The sequence below is a fragment of the Macrotis lagotis genome, chromosome 1 (genome assembly GCF_037893015.1).
Source record: "Macrotis lagotis isolate mMagLag1 chromosome 1, bilby.v1.9.chrom.fasta, whole genome shotgun sequence".
In the NCBI taxonomy this organism is placed as follows: domain Eukaryota; kingdom Metazoa; phylum Chordata; class Mammalia; order Peramelemorphia; family Peramelidae; genus Macrotis; species Macrotis lagotis.
In genome coordinates, this window is record NC_133658.1 from 541,675,757 (window position 1) to 541,697,845 (window position 22,089).

Consider the following 22,089-nt stretch of genomic DNA (forward strand, 5'->3'; position numbering starts at 1 on the left):
TGAGAAGTCATAAATAAAGAACTTTGGAATTTCATTCACCCCTCTCCAAGGGATATGTCTGCCTAGAGAGGAGCTGAAGATGAGGGTCACAAGGCTGACTACTTGGTACCCAAATCTAGGTTGACCTCCAAAAAAAACTGTCAAAATAATAGTTATTATTATTCCTTATTTTTGCAGTAGCATTAAACATTTTAAGTGATTTTTCACTCTTGTTTTCTCATTTAACCTTTACAAAAGCATCATATAGGTTCTATTTTTTTCAGCAATTAACAAAAGGAAATTTGCTCAGCAAAGCAGGAGTATATTAAACAAAAATAAGCATTGGAAACAAAGTTAATTTATTTGAGTTACCTATCTTGATCTGTCAACCATGCATTTAAGTCCAGGTATCATTCCTCCTACTGACTTTTTTTTTTTTTTTTAGGTTTTAGCAAGGCATTGGGGTTAAGTGGCTTGCCCAAGGCCACACAGCTAGGTAATTAAGTGTCTGAGGTCAGATTTGAACTCAGGTACTCCTGACTCCAGGGCCAGCACTCTAACCACTATGCCACCTAGCTGCCCCCTCCTACTGGCTTTCAAATTTTATCAACTCAGAAAGACTGAGCTTCTATTTCATTGAGCCAATAGTCTCAAAGGTACCATTTTTTAAGGTTAAAGAAACTGAACTTAAGGTTAATCTTTGACAAACTACTATCACATTCAATAAATGAGAAAGTTAAAACTAAAATTCTCTACACTGCATCCAGAGTCCCATACCAATCCAAATAAAGAGGTTTATTAATTTGGTGAATGGTATAAGGGAAGGATATATTCAGTGATATAGTCACTGATAAATGTCCTTCCTATACTTTCTTTCACTCTAACTTCCTTCTGTCTATTCTTCTGTCCTTTCATCTAATCCTTTTTTAGTCACAGAATCTACTAATTCTAATATGTAATCTTTCCTTGCTCTACTTTTCCTTTTTCTGCACTCAACTAGATTTGTTCCTTGAAATTCTCTGTTCTTTACTCACTGTGTCTCCCAACAAGAATTCAAACATTATCAAGATTCAACTACTTTATGAGGCTCAGAGGCACAAAGGAAATTTTGCTCATGAAGCAAAGGGGAAGAATGATATCCTTAATTAGGAAGAGGGTAAAAAAAAAAGAGAGAGACCTCAGTATACTGGCACAAGTAAATGGCACTGGGGGAGGTCAGGTGATGCAGTGCATAGAGCACTGGCCCTGGAGTCAAGAGAACCAGAGTTAAATCCAACCTCAGTCACTTAATACTTACTTAGCTGTGTAACTATAGGCAAGTCACTTTAACGTCATTGCCTTGCAAAAACCAAAAACAACCAAAAAAAAGTAAAGGAGACTTGGTAGCTTCCTATTTTCACTAATTATTCTTGATAAGTAAATGTTAGTTATGTTTGACTAGTCCAAAACCCTCAGAATGGCAGCCATTCAGTTCCTCTCCTCTCCTCTCTACTGCTAAGAAATGAGTCCTAACCCAAGCCAGAAGTGACAAAAAGCCAATATCCTCAACCAAGGCATGAAGGTTATGAGAAGGCGCTCTCTACTAATTTGATCCTAAGGACAATAATGTCTTTATGATATCATTCCCTACAATGGAAATGGACAGAAGAGCATCTTGTCTCTGGGCTACCTGTCATTGAGAAAGGTAGGGGAAATGAACTATTCCTTGTTTATCTGAACTGTTTCTTCTTCCAGTTCTTTATGTAGATTAGCCCTAGGCAGAATGACCTGGCTGGTCAAATTATAAATAAAGGGACAATGGGAAATTGTTTCAGTGATAGTGGTACCCTATCCCATGCCAATCAATGAACATCCCTTCTATCCCACAGTGGTTGAAGGTCAGATAATAATATTCCTTCTTTATGTGTTGGGGGAGGTCCATGGCAAGGACTAGATGGGCAGAGTATGACTGACAGCTGAGATCTGCTTTAAAGAGTGCTTCTCACTACCCACACCCTAAATATATAGAAATTCTTAAAATAAAGATTGAAGTCCACTCATCATTTCAGTCCCTATACACACCTTCTAGGCTTAGCTTAGAAGAGAATTCCTTAAGGTGTGGAGCCATAAGCCCAAGGGAATTGGAGATCTCTGGCTCTAACTTCTTTTCACCTTAGTGGAAAGGCAGTGGTTACAATGTCTTGGTTTATTGCAAACCTCTTTCCCAGAAGAAGCAAAGATCATTATTGCTCTTACCTTTCTCATTGCTGTCTTGCTCAGCATAGAACCATAATCCCTTTCTTCCTACCTCCCATTGGTAAAGTTGGCTCTGAACCTTTAAACCGGGTATACTTTAAATTCAGCAGCACCAAATCACCCCCCTTCAAATTCAGTGGCATCTGGGAAATATATATATATACACACATACCCTATCTTGAATATAATTCTAATGATGACAAGATCTTATCTCCAGTCATCCTCTTGTGTGATTTCAGTCTTATCTTTCAACTCTAGAGTCAATCTCTCCATGACCCAATGTTACAATCGAACTAAATATTTTCCTGGTTTCATCATTTTCATATCAGACAAGTTTATTTTTCTAAACACTGTGTCTCCATTGATAGCCATAGACTTTCAATTTGTAAACATCAGTCATTTTCAATTTAACATTTCCTTTCATCAACTACATTGTCAGTCATCAAGTCCTATCATCTCTCCTTTCCAAATGTGTTTCAAAACTGTCCTTTCCTTTCCATTTCTTCTCTTAGCACCCTATTGTATCACATCTATCCTAAATTAGTCAATAAACCTCCTAGCTTATCTCCCTACCTAATATCTCTTCCTCCTCTAACTATATTTTCATGGGATGCTATTAGAAAAGGTGAATATGATGAATACTTGTTGCTCATTTGCCTGCTGTAGTTCTTATAAAATTTATTTCCTAAGTCTTATTTTAAAAGTTTCATAAAAATTCCCTGATATGTTACTCCCCCATATTTTGACATGACTGTGATACAGAGGGAGAGTATAGGATTTTGAGTTAGGAGGCATTATTAAGTTTGAATTATAACTTCCACTTAGTTTTGTGGCCTAGAGAAAGTTACTAAAATTCCCTGTTTGCTTATTTTTAAATGGAGCTAATCATACCTGCATAATCTATGGAATGGTTATGAGGAAAGATCTCTGTAAACCCTGAAACACCTATAGAGATGTAGACCACTATTATAAATATAAATAACAAGTCGAGCTACTGCTCGACAAATAAGCTACTGCTTATTTGTTCTCATTCTTATAGATTCTGCAATACAGATATTAGAAAGATTTTTGTTTTGTTTTAAGATTGAGTTAGTCATTTTGTTTCATATGTTGCCAAGTGACATTCTCTCAAAGATATTATCAAGGAAATGCTGATAAGCTATTTAGGAAGATTGAGGATAATAGATGAACAGTTGAGTTTTGCTCCTAAAAAAGACCTAGAGGACATTGGGTAACTATGCCTGGAAAATTTATGAAGAAACATAAAAAAGAATAGCTTAAGGTGAAAAGAAATAGATGGATGATGATCTATAAAAATGAGCATCTGTGAAATTAGAGATCCATCTCTAAATAAACTTTTTCATTAACCTCTCCACTGGAACTTTTACCTGTGGTATTTTTCACTGGTAGTCCAGTAGATAGAGCACTGGCTAAGAATCAGGAAGACTCATCTTCATGAGTTCAAATCTGGCCTCAGGCAGTTAGTAGCTAGTAGTGCAAGTCACTTAACCCTATTTGCCTCAGCTTCCTCCTCTGTAAAATCAATTGGAGAAGGAAATGGCAAATATTTCAGAATCTTTGCAACAACAAAAACAAAAACAAATGGGGCCATGAAGAGTAGAACACAACCGAGCAAGTACAAATTTTCACTAAGAATTTTTTTCTAATAATTTTGAAAGAGTTGTTTATAATGAGAAATGTTTTTCTTCATTTTACAGATGAATTGAAAGATAGCATGATTTATTGGTTTGAGAGCTAACAGAATCAGAAAGACTAGCTTCAAGTCTAGCTCTAACCCACAAGGGCTGTTGTTCATCTTTTGTTTTTGAAAAAAGTCCAGTGCAATCACAGAGCTCATGAATTGGATATAAGGAAGTTGCATAGATATAAGTGCAATGGCAAAACAAAAGTCAAGATGACTGGTGATGGCTCAGGATGCAATGGATAATTGGAGCATCTTAGATGTCTGACCAAGCTCTAAGCACTCCACAAAAACTGCTTCAGCTACCTTCATGGCTATTGGAATGAATTGTTCTCTTCTCCAGGCGTGTTAAGATATTGGTTGAATGTTCCTGAGAAAGTCACTTACCTTCTCAATACCCCAGGCAACTTCCTCCCCCCCACCCCCAGACAACTTTCTAAGAGGAATTTTACTCAGAGGAAATTCCCTATTCCACTCAGAAGAGAGGGAAGAGGAAAATTAAATACTAATCTCTACTTGACCACAAAGATGGTATAAATAAAGATAAACAGGAATATATTTTTATGCTTATTTCAAGTAGTTCATATCATTTCCTGCATCTAGTTTCAATACATTTTAAGAAATTTAAGAAATGTATTTCTTAAAATCCCCTAAGAACCTCTTTATCTTGGGCCTGCAAAATTAATCCCTTATCCTTCAATTAAAAAGTGTTTAGAGATGGTTGCATTTTCAGTTAGCTGCAGATACAATTATTTGCTTTAAATTTTATGAGAAAAAAATAATTGCTAGTAAATAATTCTTTAAAGTCTTTATTGCACCAAAGAAATTTCTCAACAGTTTAACAAAATATCACATTATAAGACTCAAAAATCATTTGGAAGTGAGATGTTTAAAAGATGTGATTGATATGATTCTTAATTTTTAAAAAGACTATATTTACCATTATGGTACTATTGACATTTATTTTTCACGGGGTGATGATGGCTTTATATTGTTTCATAAACAGACTCTTTTTCTGTTTTCCTTAGTATAGAAGGCTCTTTTTGTTTTCTTTTAAATAATAATTGAGGTTTGGGATCCAATCTGCAGCCATGCAATAGAATATAAAGTGATCCTATAGTGGTTCTCAGTGGTTTTGAAAGTTGAGATCTGTTTGCAAGACTGGTCTTCAAAGCATTTGGATTTTTAAAACAATATTTTCCTATTACAAATTCAAATCACCATCAAAAAACACAAAAAGAAACATTAAGAATATTTCCCAGGTACAATTTCGGCAAGAGTGGGGTTTTTTTCCTTGCAGTATCAAGAGGAAGGGGGTGGTTCATGGGGCCTGGTGTCCCACCACCAAAGTGGTTTGTGGACTGAAAAAAAAAAAAAAAAAGAAAACTTCTGCTCTTACAAACACAGCTAAATTGATAGGTGGAGAAATGGATTGTTGATCAGATGAATTACCCACACAAGGAACACATTGTATTGTGTTCTCTTTTAATGTTATTACAGCTGTGTTTAATTTCAGTTTGAAATGGGAAATATTTTTCCTATGTATTATTTCCCTCTTATGAATTAACATTTACTAACAAGAACATTTAGTGAGAACTTTCTATTCTACTAAAATGAATGCTGGAGGGAAAATATTGGATTATTAAAACTTCAGAATGACTTCATCATTCCTTGTCAAATCTCAAAGTCCCATAATTCTTTTCTACCAATCCACTCTGAAATAAAATAATACCTCTTAGAATTGAACTTTTTAGAAACCAATCTAAAGAAGAAAATATTCCCTCTTTCAAATTTCCTACTCTTTCTCTTCTTCCTAAGTAAGCAAGACTCAGGTAAAGCTGTTCACTTTGAATCATACTTGGCTGAGTTTATTTGGATCATTATGTAAACAAAGTTTTGGTCATAGTCCATAATCATTTACATTTCAACAGATGTTGCAATAAAAGTAGAATAGGAGGTTATATAGCATGCTATTTTAATTCCGGCTTTTGTACTCCATCAAGTGAAATCATCTGTAGGGATCACTCACAAAATTATTCAGTGTTAGACACAGATACTTGACTTACAGTAAGTTCTCATGGAGAACTCATTAGAGTGTGTAATTCAAGAGATTTTTTTTTTAGGCATACACTTCTTGAGTACTCAATAATCAAGGATCTTTTTGTACATCAAACTAAAAAAGTCAGAACTTAAACTTATTTTTAACAATTAAACTTTAAAAACAAACTCATAGATAAAACCCAAATACCCATTTTTTAAAACATTTGAGTGCATGTGCACCCAATAAGCTCAGTTATACATTCAATTAGTTCATATTTATTAGATAAACAAATGGAAAAAATGGACAATGTATAACACATATGACAGATTTGGGTTTTGTTTTTGTTTTTACTATGGTACTATGCTTTTAAGGAGAAAGAACTACATATAATTAAAAAAATAAGTTTTAGGAATAAGTACTAGAATAACATTTTAAATATAATTTTTAGATTTCTGAAGAAAACAAAAGGAAATATTCCAAATGTAAATAGAACTACTTAAATTCACCACCATTTAAAATTTTTCTTAAATAGATGTCACTTACATTCTTCCAAGTTCTACCAGATAGAATCATAGAGTTCAAAAGGATTTGAAAGGTCATTTTCCCTTTAATTTTCAGCTTTCTGAAAAAGTGTGGATTTTTATAGCTCATCTAAAAATAAAGGCAAAAAGATAATAAATACAAACTTCATACTTTCAAATAAAAATGTTTTAAAACTTTCAAAAAGAAAAAAGTATATTTTATTATTTTTTCTTAAGCAGTGTTGGAGAGATTCAAAGGAAAAATTAAATTTGAAATAGGTAATATTTCCATGCATTTTGTTAAACAAATTAACATGTATTTATAAATTTGGGGTGAAATTCAAGAAGGGTGATATAATAATAGTAGTAGCTACTTTTAAGATTTTAAAGTTAGCATGATTATTATCTCATTTCATCCTACTACAACCCTGAGAGAGAAGTGTTATTGTCCCCATTTACAGATGAGGAAACTAAGACATACAAGAGTTAAATTAGCTTGTCCAACATTACACAGCTAATTACTGTTAGCTGAATTTGAAGCCTGATCTTCCTGACTCCAGGTTCAGTGCTCTATCCTCTGCACCACTTAGCTGTCTCTAACATAACAGCTAAGAATGTTGGAATCTGGAAGATTTGGATTTTAATTCTTTCACTCTGTCCTGAGCAAATCACTTAACCTCTGTCTACCTCAGTTTCTTCCCCTTATAAAATGAGGGAATTGGACTTGCTGACCTCTAATGTCTCTTCCAGTTCTAAATCTGATACTATAAAATCTTTTTTCCCTTTTTCCTCAGAACAGTTACCAGGGGACAGTTCGTTTTTGTGAAAAATAAAAAATGTTTCAGATAATATAAAAGAATAAAAAATCTTTGGAAAGATGTGATGATTCTACCTTAACTTTCTAAATTGTGACAAATCTGAACATTGTACAGCTGTGAATTTGGATTTATATGAAGAGATTGAGCTATGAGCCATAGTTAGTCATCTTGAACTTGTCCAGACTGACGTAATTCTACTTTTGAACAATGTTAAATAAATGCACATTTAAACTATGTATAAAGGTTATAATTATAGCAGGAAACTAGGGGGGGTGAGGGAGGTTAAGTCTGGTTGTGCTTCATGCATTGGGAATGATTTCTTGGAAACCCATTCCATAATTTCTAGTGATGTTTGCAGTTATTCTAAGCTGCAATTTCAAGCAATAACTTTCCAATATTATGTATGAGTAGGTAGAAGGAATTGAGAAGAGGGAACTAGTAGGGGACAATGTTGGATGGCAATGAAACAATTAACTCATTCCTCATTTTCACCTAGAAAACCAAGAACCTGAAAAAAAAGAGGACTAGAAAACTAGTGAAATGTGCAAACTGCAAAGGTATGTAGTATGTTTCAATGAAAATCATAGAAGTTTGAAGAACATTATTTGCCAATTTTTCTTTGCCAACACTACATTCAGAGCCATTTTCTGTCAACTGTAAAACTCAACTCTATTTTAGGTAAAATTGTCAGCTGTCATTTAAACTAACAGATTTTTTTAATGACCTGTCACAGAATTTTCTCCCAGTCCTTACATTTTACTTGTCTAAATTTACCCAACTAAAAAAAAGGGCAGTAAGAGTTAATGTTTATCGTTTTAAAGTTTGCAAAGCATTTATATATTATCTCATTTAATCATAATCTATGTTACTCTAAAATTCAAATGAATAAAGTATTTAACTCCTGTTAATAAAAAATGTAAGTCATTTTCTTCAGGTAGAAAGAAAGAGAATTGTATTTTTATAAATCACAGCATTTGAAGGTAAGATCAGACGTAAGAGATGATTCAGCCCTCTAATCTAGCTGTCTTGAGGTTTTTTAAATATGGGAAAAAATCATGCTAACAAATATTTATTGAGTGCATAGGTAGGTATCAAGCTATTATTAGAAATTGTTTAATTTTTAATGCTAGATACTAGAACTGACTCATCCTTTGTTCACCTACAAGCTTATCAATTAATTTTTGTCAAAAATATCCTAGTATTTTCATAGCAAAATAAATGAATAAAAGCTTGAAATTTATTTTTCATTTTTTTAAGAGAATAAACTTTGAAAACCTAATGCCAGGGCCAGTTAGGTGGTGAGGTGGATGGAGCACCCACCCTGGAGTCAGGAGGACCTGAGTTAAAATCTAACCTCAGACACTTAATAATTGCCTAGTTGTGTGACCCTGGCCAAATCATTTAACCCCATTGCCTTAAATAAAAAAAAATTTTTTTAAAGCTAATGCTCATAATATTACACACTCATCAGTTTTATTAGCCATCTAGTATTATTTTAGTCAATCAAGCATAGTGACTTGGAGCATTAGTCACAGGTTTGCTATTAATCTGCAGTTGTTATAAAGGACAAGATAGTGAGCTCACCATGTTTGTTTTCATTTAATATGTAGGATAGTGATGTTTTATAGAATGTTTGGGGGGAAACACAAAAACTTTTCATTTAAATGCAAAACAATAACAAGTTAGTGCCTTCAAACTATACTCAAACTTCAGCATGAAGGAATGATATAGCACACAAGGAATGATATAGCATCATAAAAACAGGGGACTCAGAGTAGCTTTAGAGGTCATCTAGTCAAATAGCTTCCTTTTTTACATCTGAGAAAACAGGCCTAGAAAAGTCAAGTAACTTACCCAAGGACACAAAATTTTAACAGATTGGAGCAGGGGGAACCACACCTGTGATTTGATGGGTGTAGGAAAAGAATTTACAGTGAGGAATTTCTACCTACTTGTAGAGAAGAACAACTGTTCTGGTAATTTATAGTCTTAGAGAAATGCCTAGAAGAACTGAGAGGATAAGTGCATGGGATGACTTTGCCAGTGGTACTTAATCCAAATCTTTCTGTCTTTGTCTGAGTTGGGTTTTCTATCCACTATACTATGCTGCCTTTCATACTAGATATTATGTTCACTATTTTTCTGTCTCAGCATTCCCCCCCCCTTTTTTTTTTGGTTGGAACAATGAGAACTGTTTGGTCTCTGGAAATGATCTGGTTGGGAATAAATAAGGAAAACTTTATTTAGCATAAGAAATCCAAAGATGATAGGGTCATGGGGGCCTTGTAGAGTATAGAATCACTCCTCCCCTTCTTTTTTGCAGATAAGGAAACTGAGATCCAAAAAAAGTCAAGTGACTTGTCGAGTATCACAAAGAGAATAGGTGCCTGAGAAAGGCTAAGCCTTCCTAACTCCAAGGTCAGTACCTGTTTACTATCCACCTCTACACTTCCTAGAACAAGTGGCAATGGAACTGAAAGAGAGAGAAAGGAGGAAATGCCTTTTAGATAAGAGTGAGGTGCTGGGCAATCTAGTCCGGTGACCTCAGACCCATCTTGCATCGTTAAATCGGAAAAAGACATATAGAAAATGTTTAAAGCTTCCAAAAGTTGAGCAGCTACAGGCTGGGGGGCCTCAGGGTTTGCTTATCTTGCTTCTGCAGTTGTGACCACAGAGTTATAAAGTGAGCTGAGGGCTAACGAAGATGGGAAAGGGTGATGAAGATAATGGAAAGAAGATAATAAACACCTAGAACTGATGGGGGGGGGGGTGTCACTTCGCGAAGAATCCCGTGTATTAGTTTTCTTTCCATCCTGGGCACTAACCAGTTGGGAGTCAGTTTTCCTAGTAATGCTGAGATTAAAGAGGTGTTGATTCTGAAACCAGGACACCTGTTAGGAAACTAATCATTCTCACCTGCTTTTGAAAGGTAAGCCATGAGCTTGTCAGCTATCCGAAGCCAGAAAACAGACGGATTCTTTTGTGCCAGGTGAAAGGGAACTTCCCCCCCCCAAAAAAAAAAAAGTGGACAAAAAGCTAACCGATTCTGTGAAATGGCTTCTGGCACAGGCGTGGGTGGGGACAGAAGGCCGAAGGGACGGAGGTAATGGGAGTGTGCAACAGTGACTTACTGCTGATACATTTTTTCTCTCCTTCAAGGGCAGTTAATCACTCCAGTTGCTTTTCAGTGATTTATTTATGCGCTTTTGTGGGAGCTTTGAAGGTTCCCATAAGCCGGGCTGTCCTTTGCGATCAAACACTACTTTATATACCATATCATTTTCCAGCCCTTCTCGACCCTGGCATTTCTGATTTTTTTTTTTTTAAATTGTTAATTCTTTTGAGAGAGAAAATTTCTAGTAGTATAGGATGGGCAGAGTGTGGTCCTTCCTCTTTATGGCAGAAGGGGGAGTCAGACCCTCTCGGTCCTCTCCAGGATCTCACTCTCTCCCACTTACTCCGCCCCCAACCAGACCTACTTTCTAATCTCATCTTTTATTTTAAATCTGCGGAATGATAGGAACCCCACTCTTCCTGCCTACGAGATATTTTTAATAACTGCCTAGCCTGACTTCTTTGGAGAGTGGCAGGATCAATGCATCTGGCGCTTTCTGCCTTCGTGGAAGAATATCATGCCCCGCTGTAACGCCGGCCGCAGCTGTAAGCCTTGGGCTGCACAATATTGAAAGAATGTCGGGGTGGGGAGGAGGAGGAGGAGGAGGAGGAGGAGGAGGAGATGGAGGGGGGGAGACAGAGACCCGGGCTGAAACCTGAGTCCTTTGTGTGCACCACCGGGGCTCGGGCTGGCTGTCTGAGAGACAAATTGGGGGAATTTCTTCCGAGAGAATCAGAGCCTGGGAAAGCCGGCGCCTCCAGGGGCCCCCCCAAAACCTCCCGATCCGAGGCCTCTCTAGAAACAAGGGAATGGGGCGGACTCCCGGCGTTTGAGGTGATGAGAGGATGGGATGCTGTGTACACATATCATGAAAAACAGCCAGAGGCTTTTTTTTCTTAAGCTGTGGGTCAAGGTCACTGGATCGGGGTGGACAAAAGTGACCAACTGGGGGGGGCGGCTAGGCGGCGCGGTGGATAGAGCACGGTCCCCGAGTTCAAATCCGCCTCAGACGCTTAATAATGACCCAGCCGTGTGGCCTTGGACGAGCCACCTAACCCCACTGCCTGGCAAAAAAAAAAAACCTAAAAAAAAATAAAAAAGTGACAAAGTGCGGCGGGATTGTCTGCAGCCCGAGAGGGTGACTAAAATCCCCGAGGTAGTGTCATTCCCCGGCGCGCTCCGCCCTGCGCTTACAGTCAGAGGGTTTCCCGGTCTCCCACACCTTCCGGTGCAGAAGCATTTGCCCCTTCCTCCTTTCCCCGTCCATCCCACTCGCGCGACACCCACTGGCTTTCCTCAGTCTCACCCCGCCCTGGGGTTGGGAGAGGCCAAGAGCAGGGGGAGGGGGAGGGGGAAGGAGGCGGGCCGGGGGCGGGGCCTCGCAGGCCCCGCCCCCGGGGGCTGCGCACGGCGGCCGAGCCTCGCTCTGAGAGACAGGTATCGTTTAGGCGCCATGTTGTGAGCGGAAGTGGGGGAGCGAGCGGCGGCGGCGGCGGCGCAGGGAGAGGGAGCGGGGCCGGGGGGAGGAGGAAAGGAGAAGGCGAGCTCCGCAGACGGCGGCCGCAGCTTCCGTCTGGCCGCCCGCCTGTGCGGGCGCCTCGCCGGCCGGGAGAGCGCGGCGTTGGGGGGGGTGTCGGCCCCCGTGCCTCCCCGCCGGGGTCCCGCGGCCGCCGCGCGCCGGGGCTGTGGGACTCGGGCGCCGGAGCAGGATTCCCCGAGAAGGAGGCGCGGAAGGAGGAGCGGCCGGCGCCGGCGGCCGCGGGTCCGAGGAGAAGATGCCGCTGGCGCAGCTGGCGGACCCGTGGCAGAAGATGGCTGTGGAGAACGCGAGCGACGGCGCCGAAGTGAGTGAGGGGCTGCCCCCGGGGCGGGGGGCGGGGGCGCCCCTCGGCCTCCGGCCCCTTCCCGCCGCTCCCTCCCCCGAGTGCCCGCACAGTCGCTCTTCCTGCCTCTCTCGTCCGAGATTCCGGGTCGGTTACTTGCTTTGTGGGTGCGAGCGAGCGCGGGCGACTTCCTCCCCGCTCAGATGGAGTCGCGTCCGAGGGTCTCTCGGTAGGATTAGGGGGTCCGCCCCCAGCTCCTCGGGACGCCCCGCCGGAGTTGGGCTGGGGGGTGGGAGGGAAGTTGTCGGCCGCGTGTGCCTGAGTGCTGCTCCCGCAGCGGGGACCCCCATCCCCCCGGCCTCAGCTCCGCAGGTCTTGGACCTGGAGTTCCTGTCCCCCCGGAGCTTTAGTGAGCTCCCCGTGGCCTCGGGCCGGGCCGGAGAGAGAGAGTGCGGGTCGCGTGGAAGCCGCCTCGGCGGTGTCGGGTCCGGGCCCGGGCCCCCTCGTCCGGGGCGCAGTACGTACCTGCTTCACCCGGTCGCCGTCGCTGTCCCGGGATCCGTTCTGCAGTAGCAAGAAGAGTGTACACGGGATGAGCTCTTGACTGTTTTCACTCCTGACAGAAGTGATTCCGAGTTGCAGAGACTGGTGCATCGTTCTGCATCCCTCCCTTCTTTGCTTCTGCTCTCCGTCCCCGGGCTTTTCTGCACTCGCTGACTTGGGGAGACTATAGGGTTGTGCGTGTGTAGTAGTTAGTGACTGACCCCGTTTCTAGAAAGCGTGACTGAAATGCGGGGGTGACTTGAGGTAGGCTCTGGTGGAGCGAGGGGCTTGGCCGGTGGCGGCAGCTTTGGTCATTGCTGGTCTCCGCAGTAAGAGACACGGCTTGGGTTACAGTTTACGTCAGGGTGACCCTGGGTTGAATTTAATCCCGAATGGGACGTTTGTGTACTCCGGTAGGTGAAGTGGGGAAGGGGACAGATACCGACACAATTTCAGGGCTTTTTTTCCCTCTCCCGGTTATTTGCATTGCCATAAAATGTCCTTTACATACTAATTTGGGCAGAAATAAATTTTTTTAAGTTTTAATAATGCTGACTCTAGGTACGTTTTACGACTTGAATCCTACTTTTAAAAAAATCTCATTTAAAGCTTCCATTAAAAAAGAGAACATCATACCCTCAAATGAGAAAAGAGAAATCTTGACTATTGACTACAGTACTCATCTTAAATAGAATTTATGAGGTATCATTAATTTTGCCAGTGCCTTAAAAAAATACCTCATCATTTAAGAAACTTAAGATGCATTTGTTCCATAAGTAGTATGAAAAATGTATTTTCAAGACCTTTTAATTAATCATTTTCTTTACCGAGAAAATGTGCAACCTTTGTTATTAAATTGTTCAAGAGGAGGCAGATTGTTTATCTACATTGTCAGTTTTTGAAAGAAATTGAATTTATGTTGAATTATCTTTAGGTGGAAGCAAACTAACATTTGTAACATTCAATCCATGTATCATCTGGATATGACAATTTCACTCATAAAATCATTTTAAAATTCCAAATATGTGTAAACTCTTGGGGATCTTTCAGAAATTCCTAAATCATAGCTGTTTTCATGAAGAGTTTCTATTAAAATCAGTTTAAATCAGTTAAAATTAAATCAGTTTTTATTAAAATTAGTTGAAAGCAGTTAATTTATTTTGGTTATGGCCATGTTTTCTCTAACCAGGCACATAGAGTCATGCTTTATCATATTAAAATGTTTTTCCTTGAAATTCTTACATAAACTTTAGATATTAGAGGTTGGACTCTAAATGTTTAATCTCATAAATTCTCTGAAGGTAAAACCAGACCAGCCATTCACTTCTTAGATTAGAGCATGATATATAGTGGAGAGAGTCATAAACCTGAAGGAAAGATCATCAGGGTTTAAATCCCATCCCTTCCACTTCAGACAACTTGCCTCTTAAGTTTGTTCTATCTATCTATCTATCTATCTATCTATCTATCTATTTATTTATTTATTTAGCAGGGCAATGGGTTAAGTGGCTTGCCCAAGGCCACACTGCTGGGTAATTATTAAGTGTCTGAGGCCGGATTTGAACTCAGGTACTCCTAACTCCAGGGCCAGTGCTCTATCCACTGTACCACCTAGCTACCTCTGTTTTAGTTTTTAAAAAGTGTATGATAAGGTATTTTACCTAACACAGTTTGTAGCCATAAACCACTATATAAATATTAGCTCAAATTATTATGTTCTTTTTGGAAAAACCAAATGCTTAATTTGCCATTCAGTTTTTTTGTTTGTTTTTATCTAGACATCCCATAATTTGCAGTATTTTCTGATGCAGACTTAGACTCTTGAGTACAGGTTCAAGAATTTTCAACCAGCTTTAGTACTTTTCCACTTCTTGTACCCTATGCATTCATATTGGAAAATAAAGGACCAAATGCTAACAAGTTTTTTATTCCTTTCACACACACACACTCTCTCTCTCTCTCTCTCTCTCTCTCTCTCTCTCTCTCTCTCTCTCTTTAACAAATGTTGATTGGAATGGATAAGGCATTTCATAAAGTGAAGAACAATAAAATGTAAACTTTTCTTAGACCAGGAAAAAGATTTTATTACTTAGACTGGCATACATTAATTTCCAGGACACTTGTGGTATTTGGGCTGGAGACATAATAAGTTTATTGTTAAAGTTTTTACAAGATAAACTTGAAAGGGATGGTTAGGTGGCACAATGGATAAAGCACAGCCCTGGAGTCAGTAGTACCTGGGTTCAAATCCAGTCTCAGACACTTAATAATTACCCAACTCTGTGGCCTTGGGCAAGCCACTTAACCCCATTTGCCTTGCAAAAAAACCTAAAAAAAAATAAAATAAAATAAACTTGAGAAAGTGCTATTTAACATCAGAAAATAAGAATCAGAACATACTGGGGGAAAAACTTCTAGAATGTTTAAAGATGACCAATCTATTGGATTATTATATGAAATGAGCTTACTATGTTTGGGGAAATATATCTCTGAAGATTCAAGAATAACTGTTCTTTCATAAGCAAGTCTATAGACAAGGTCTCTCCATTTCCTCTCCAGAGGAACCTTCCTCTAGGTCTTTTTACATTTCCTAGGTGCCAGGACAGCTCTCAGGCTATCCATTTGTTATGATTCTTTTTCAGTGCGTAATTGCCCTACCTTATTTTTCTTTAATAGATACATTTCCTCCGTAATATCCCTTAGTTCCACTTCTTGAACTTAGGTCATCATGGGAAATATATATTGCAGCCACCATATATTCTTCAGTGATATGTCCTTTGCTATAAGCAAGCAAACAAACAAGAAACATTTATTTAGCACCTACTAGGCACTGAGTGTCCTCAATGAACTTACATCCTATTGAGTGAAACAGTGTAAACTCAGAAAATGAAATATAAAATGTTCAAAATAGCTTCCTGGTCTGAGCTACTTAGGGATCATTAGAGACCTACTAGAGGAGGTAGCACTTGATCATAATCTGGAAAAGTAGACTTGAACCAAATAATGAAGGACTTTAAATAGCAAAGGAGTTTATATTTTATTCTAGAGGCAAAAGGAATCTCCTGGAGTTTCTTAAAGCAAGAGAGTGATATATTCAAATATATTCTAAGAATACCAGTTTGGCAGTTTGAGGTACATTGGCAAGATTAGTTAGAAGGGACTATTGCTGTAGTCCAGGAGAAAAGGGATGAGGACCTAAGAATGGTGGCTTTATGAGTGCAGAGTAGAGGAAATGTGAAGTATTATGTATGTGCCTGAGGGGCAGCTAGGTGGTGCAGTGGATAGAGCAATGGCCTTGGATTCAGGAGTATGGGAGCTTGACTCTGGCTGCAGACGCTTGCCACTTACTAGTTGTGTGACTTTGGTCAAGTCACTTATTGTTCCGCATCCAGTCATCCTGACTCATATCTGGCCAGTGGACCCAGATGACTCTGGAGGAGAAAGTGAGGCTGGGGACTTAGCACCACACTCCCTCACTCAAATCTAATTCATGTGCTTGTCATGGCATCACCTCCCTGATGTGAAATCTTTTTTTTTTTTATGGTGGTCTGTGCTAGGTGCAGTGAATACAAATACAAGCAAAAAGAAAGACTTCCTTCCCTCCCAGGGAGCTTATATTCTACTTGGGGCAGACAATCATCAAAGGGGGGGTGGGGGAACTAAAGGGTGAAGGACTGGGATTTGAAATACAGAAGTTTGAAGTTGGTCTAGGAAGAAATGAAAGTTTACCTGCACGGAATAGAGGCCTCAGGAGAAATTCACCAGTGGGAAAAAGGAATAGACCTTGAAAAGGTCCTATGGTTGTTGGATGTTCCAAGTTAAAAAGGTGCCGGTAACTCAGGGAAGTCCTGGATGAGGCAGCAGCAGAGGCATGGTTTTGAAATCTAGACTTCAAGAACAGGACTTGGGGGGGAATTCAACAAATCGTGGCAACTGATTGGAAACAGTGACTGAAGGAGAGAAAAAAGTTGAGGATAAGTTCTCAATTGTAAATCTAAGTAATTTTGAAGAATGGTGGTGTCTTGAAAACAAGGAAGTTTAGGAAGAATAGTGAGTTTGGGGAGATAATGATTTTTTTTTTGAGGTTGTAGTGTTCTAAGTGTCCTAAGATAGGGAGAATATGTTAAAAAAAAAAAAAAAAACATGAAAAATATTTGAGCCTAGAGATCAACTTGGGATCTTTGGAAGAACTGAATTTCCTAAATGTAATCCAGTCTCATCCTATTCAATCCAAGGTCAGACTAATTGGCCAGAGGCAGTGCCTGCCTCAGATACGTATGCTGATGTGCTTACTCAAAAAAATTGGTCTTCCAAGTGAAACTGTAAGCAATTTTTCATCTACTTAATTTTTCCTGTATGAATTGTGAATTATTTTGGCTCTCCTGGGGGGGGGGGCTGTGATGACCTGGGGCTTAATGCAATTAACACAATGTCATCTGGAGGACCTCATCTTTCCAATGATTTTTGGTCTCTATGTCTCTTTACTTTTTGGAAAACCCACCTATACCTGCTAATTAATGTGAAAGGAAATAAATTCTGGAGTTTAACATGCATATTCACATAAGCTATCATGTAAAAAGAGTAATTTTCACAAAATTAATTTGATTAGGCACTGAACAACTTTTTTTTTAGTGTCATAAAGTTGTTATGTTTATCAGAACAATCGAAATAGTGAAGTCTTTTGATTTTGTTTTTTTGTCAATCACTTCTGGTTATAGTTTTTGAAGAGGTGGCATGGTGTAAAGTCAAGAAAATAAAAATAAAAATCCTCCCTATGAGATATACTGGTAGTGTGATCCTGGAAAAGTCCTTTAACCTCACTGTGACCCTAGACAACTCTAAGATTTTTAAGTGCAGAGATGTTGCAATTTAATTGGTAGGGGAAATTCCTTAGAACTTCCTATAATGAAATCACTGGTAGCTTCTTGCTTTGAATTTGTTTAAGACCAGGATCAAGAATACTGGTTCACAGAAATGAGTTGTGGTTTTTAAAGTAGTATGTACTTTCTCCAGCAGTACAGCAAAAATTTTGTAAAGTGTATCTCATTTTTCAGATTTATAGACTGAATGAATTATCTATCCTTTACCTTCCTTCACTGTTCTCTCGTAAATAACATTTGTCCAGCCCTAACCTTTCTCCTTTACCTTAGTCTTACAGGTTCAGCTGACTATTGGACATCTCAACCTGGATGTCCTTTCACGTCCTAAACTCAAAATGTCCAAAACTGAATTCATCTTCCCCTCCCCCACCCAATCCTTCCTTTTTCTGTTGCCACCATTTTCCCAGTCACCTAGGGCTTAAAACTTAGGTGCTATCTATAGAGCTTTACTCTCTTCATCACCACTACCAACCCCTTCCTTGCACCACCCCATCCAGTCTTTTATCAAGTTCTGTCAATTTGGCCTTTAATAACATACCTCAAATATGTCTGTGTGTGTATATCTATGTGCTCTTTCTCCTCTTACACCAACCCCATCTCATCACTTTATGCTTGAACTATTGCAATAGCCTTCTGATTGCTCTTTTCCCCATCACTTTCACTCCAGCCTGTTCTCCACTTAAGAATCAAAGTAATCTTCCTCAAATGCAGATTTAACACCTCTTCCCTACCCAACCTTTCCTTTCAGTGACTCCCTATTACCTTCTATATCAAAAATAAAATCCTTTAATTATCTTTTAAAGTCTTTATAACTTAGCTCTTGTTTACCTTTCCAGTCTTGGTTTACCTTACACCTTCTCCCTACCACATACTATGCAGTCCAGTCTTTTTTCTTGCCCTCTCCTGATTCTACATTTGTATTGACTGTCCCTCATGTCCACTTCCTGACTGCTTTAGTTTCTTCAAGTCTCTGCTACACTTACTACAAGAAGTTTTTGAAGAGGCAGCATGGTATAAAGTCAAGAAAATAAAAATAAAAATCCTCCCTATGAGATATACTGGTAGTGTGATCCTGGAAAAGTCCTTTAACCTCACTGTGACCCTAGACAGCTCTAAGATTTTTAAGTGCAGAAATGGTGCAATTTAATTGGTCGGGAAATTCCTAATCCTCCTTAATCTAGTGCCTTCCTTCTGAATCTGCCCTTCCATTTTATCTTATATGCATCTCATTTATTTATGATTTTTTTGCATGTTGTCTTCCTCATGAGAGTATAAACTCCTCCAGGACAGGGGCCATCTTTGTTTCCCCACAGTTTAGCACAGTGGCTCAGTGATAATTTAATCCTTCTTAATCCTTCAAAAGGTGAAGGAACTACCCAGGGAAAACTGTATTCTGGATCACTTTCTTAATAACTGTTTTGAACTGGCTGATGGAATGGAAATAATGGAATCCTTAAGGGAAAGTGAATTATATTCCCTCACCTTAGAATTTGTGATAGATAATTTGAAATACACCCAAGATTTTTGGAAATCAGATTTCAAAAGATTCAAAAGAAAAAGAAATAGAATCCAATGAACCAAAATGATACATAGGAAATAAACCCAGGTGGGGAGGAAGAATACTGAAAAATGAAATTCTCAAGGCAAAGGAAAAATGAGATTTGTCTTGAGACCTATGTGACTGAACAGCCAATTCATCAGTCTATTGAGATTTTTAGAAGGAATATATAAAAAATGGAAGCATGGTCAAGTAACAGGGTGAATACATGAGTCTGGTACAGTAAAAGTAGTAAAAGGAATACTATAGCTCAAAGTGAGCTAAAACTGTTGACAGGAACCTAACAACAAAAAAGGGGAAAGGAAGGAGTTAGCCATCTCAAATAAAAAAAGAGAATGGAATGATGGTAACTAAAAGAGAACAGAGATCTTCAGTGCTTACTTTGCTTGTATTCTGTGCCTAAAAGCATAACCTTTGCACTGGAAATGACAGAACAAAAATGGATAGCATGAAATTGATACCCAAGATAAATAGGGAAATTAGAACCTAGCTGCCCTTCATAAATTTAGGTCACCTGGCCCAGATAGACTACATTCTTGGGTACTGAAGGAATTAAGATGATGGAAAGTGAGACAAGTAACACAAGATTGGAAAAGGACTAATACCCCAATTTTCAAAAAAGGGAAATGAATAAAATCTGTAATCTGTAGGCCAGTGAGTGTGGTTTCCATTCCTGAGAAAATTTTAGAATAAATCATTAAAAAGTTGTTTGGTGAACACCTCAAAAAGTAAGTGGTAATTGTAAGACAACATCATGACAGTTGAGAATAAGTCATGCCACTCCAGTTAATAATTGATTCAAGAATATGAACAGGCAATTTTCAGAAGAAATCCAAGCTACTGATAGTTATGCTCCAATAAGTAGGAAATAAATTAAAACAACTGAAATTGTACTTCATCTAACAGTTTGGCAAAGTTAGGGGTAGGGAGGGAAGGAAAGTGACAAATGATACAAAGACAGTGTTAAAGCAGGAACATTAATAAACTGTTCACTACTGTGAATTGTTATAATCGTTTAGAAAGCAGTTCAGACTTATTCCAAAAAAAATTTCTAAACCTTCATACCCTGATTTTATCATACCCTTTGACCCAACTAAAAGATCAGAAAAGAACCTATATGTACAAAAATTTGTAGTCTTTTTGGTAACAGTAGTAGCGTTGGTGAAGAACTAAGAGGGCACATATTAGTTGGGGAATAGCTAAACATTTGACTCCATATGATATCCCAGGATCAGTTGAAGGAATTGGAGAAGCAAAAAAGTTAGTTGCTTGCAAGTATTTTAAGGTCTTTCATTTTAATGAAAGGGCTTTTATTTAATCATATTCTGATTGTCCTCTAAGGCTGAACCAGAAGCTATGAAGAGAAGTTGCAAAGAGGTAAATTTAGGCTTGATGTCAGAAAAACCTACCTACCAGAACTATCCCAAAGTGCAATAGATTGTGTTTAGATATCTTTAAATGGATACTAGAAGACCACTGGTTGGGTATGGGGAATGAGGAATCCTTTTGGGTACCGTGTTTCCCCAGGTATAAGATGTTCCCTTGTGTAAGGTGCTTCTTAATTTGGGGGCCCGAAATTTGAAAAAAAATATTACATAAAGTTGTTAAATTCAAGTTTTATTCATCATGAAATTCAAGAACCTTCTGCTCATAGCTTTCAGGCATCTTTTGGACAAGTCTGGTGCATGGATGCATGCTTAGTCCATTCCATTTCATGAACCTGAAACACCTATTGTGCCCTTTGAAATCAGTTGCTTCTTTTTCATCAGCAATTCTTCTTGCCTCCTGCTGAGCCATCTTTGTGGACACAGTAATTCCAATGGCCCTTTGCTCTTCAATCTATATTTTCAATTCCCTCTCTAAATCAGACCATTTTGTTGACTAGCTTCTCATAGCTGTCTTCTGCCATGGTGTTTTCAGTACTGTTTCTTCACATAGCTAGTCTCTGATTGTTTTCTCAGTTGGAGGAGGACCAAACATATGTTCAGCAAACTGGATTACTTTGAACTTGAATTCAGCACTGTATGAAAATCTTTTCTGAGCTATTTCTGGGTAGGGTGTGGCAAAATGTAACCTAATATATATAGTAACAAATGCGAAACAAGGAGCACAAAGACGACAACCATGAAAAAGGGGGAAATGCAAGTAACCACTGTATAAGCTGCTCCCAGTTTTTAGACCCCAAATTTTTCAAAAAAGGGTGTGTCTTATACGTGTGGGAAAATGATATGTATTGAACTTCTGAGATCCCTTCCAACTCAGATTCTGTGCTTCATAATTATCGACTCGTAAGATTCCCATCTAACCCTCATTTTTCTAGCTATCTACAAATACAGCATGAGTTTTATAGGATCCTGAGGCATAGATTTAGATCTGAAAAGGACTGTAGAAGCTTCCTCTTTCAATTCCCTCTATGGTCTGTTCCTACTCTAAATCTAAATCCAGCTTTAAAGGAATACTGCTGACCTTTCCATGCAAACCATCTCCTTAAAAATGCTCTAGACATTTGCCAAGAAACAAAGTCAAGCTCACAGACCTATAATTAAAATGTTCCACCCTTTTCCCCAGTTAAAAAAATAAAAACAAACTAAAACCCTCCAACTTTATCTTCAGATCACAGCACCTCTCTTTTTATCCATTATTCTTCAAAGATTACCAACAGTAGGCAGCTCAAATATCATATTCATAGATTCTTTAAGGACTCTTGGAGACTAAGTGGTATCAGACATTAGTCTGTGAGATTTCATGGTCACTTCCAGAATTTTATAAAATTCCTTCTTTATTAATTAGAATCAGATTTAGAAGTTCCACTCAACATTTCCTCTACTGTTTGAAGAAATATATTTTCATCATCAAGGAAAGTCTAAAACTTCT

General features: G+C 38.8%; 1 protein-coding gene and 1 long non-coding RNA gene across 5 annotated transcripts in view; one reads left to right on the forward strand and one right to left on the reverse strand.

The window, feature by feature from the left end:
- LOC141507012 (uncharacterized) overlaps window positions 1-13,091 on the reverse strand; it is a 63,501-nt gene extending 50,410 nt beyond the window's left edge. The window contains exon 1 of the long non-coding RNA XR_012474046.1: window positions 12,760-13,091. This is a non-coding gene — a long non-coding RNA (uncharacterized LOC141507012). The remainder of the gene's footprint in view (window positions 1-12,759) is intronic.
- The window catches only part of RPS6KA3 (ribosomal protein S6 kinase A3), a 98,553-nt gene continuing 87,265 nt past the window's right edge, over window positions 10,802-22,089 (forward strand). The window contains exon 1 of one of the 4 annotated variants that reach the window (XM_074214267.1): window positions 10,802-10,956. Coding sequence is in view for 3 of the 4 variants with exons in the window: in XM_074214265.1 (XP_074070366.1) it covers window positions 12,187-12,255 (69 nt within the window). In the remaining variant the exon portion in view is untranslated. Of the gene's footprint in view, window positions 10,957-12,130; window positions 12,256-22,089 lie in introns of those variants that run through there. The other 3 variants (XM_074214265.1, XM_074214264.1, XM_074214266.1) reach the window with 3 other exon arrangements.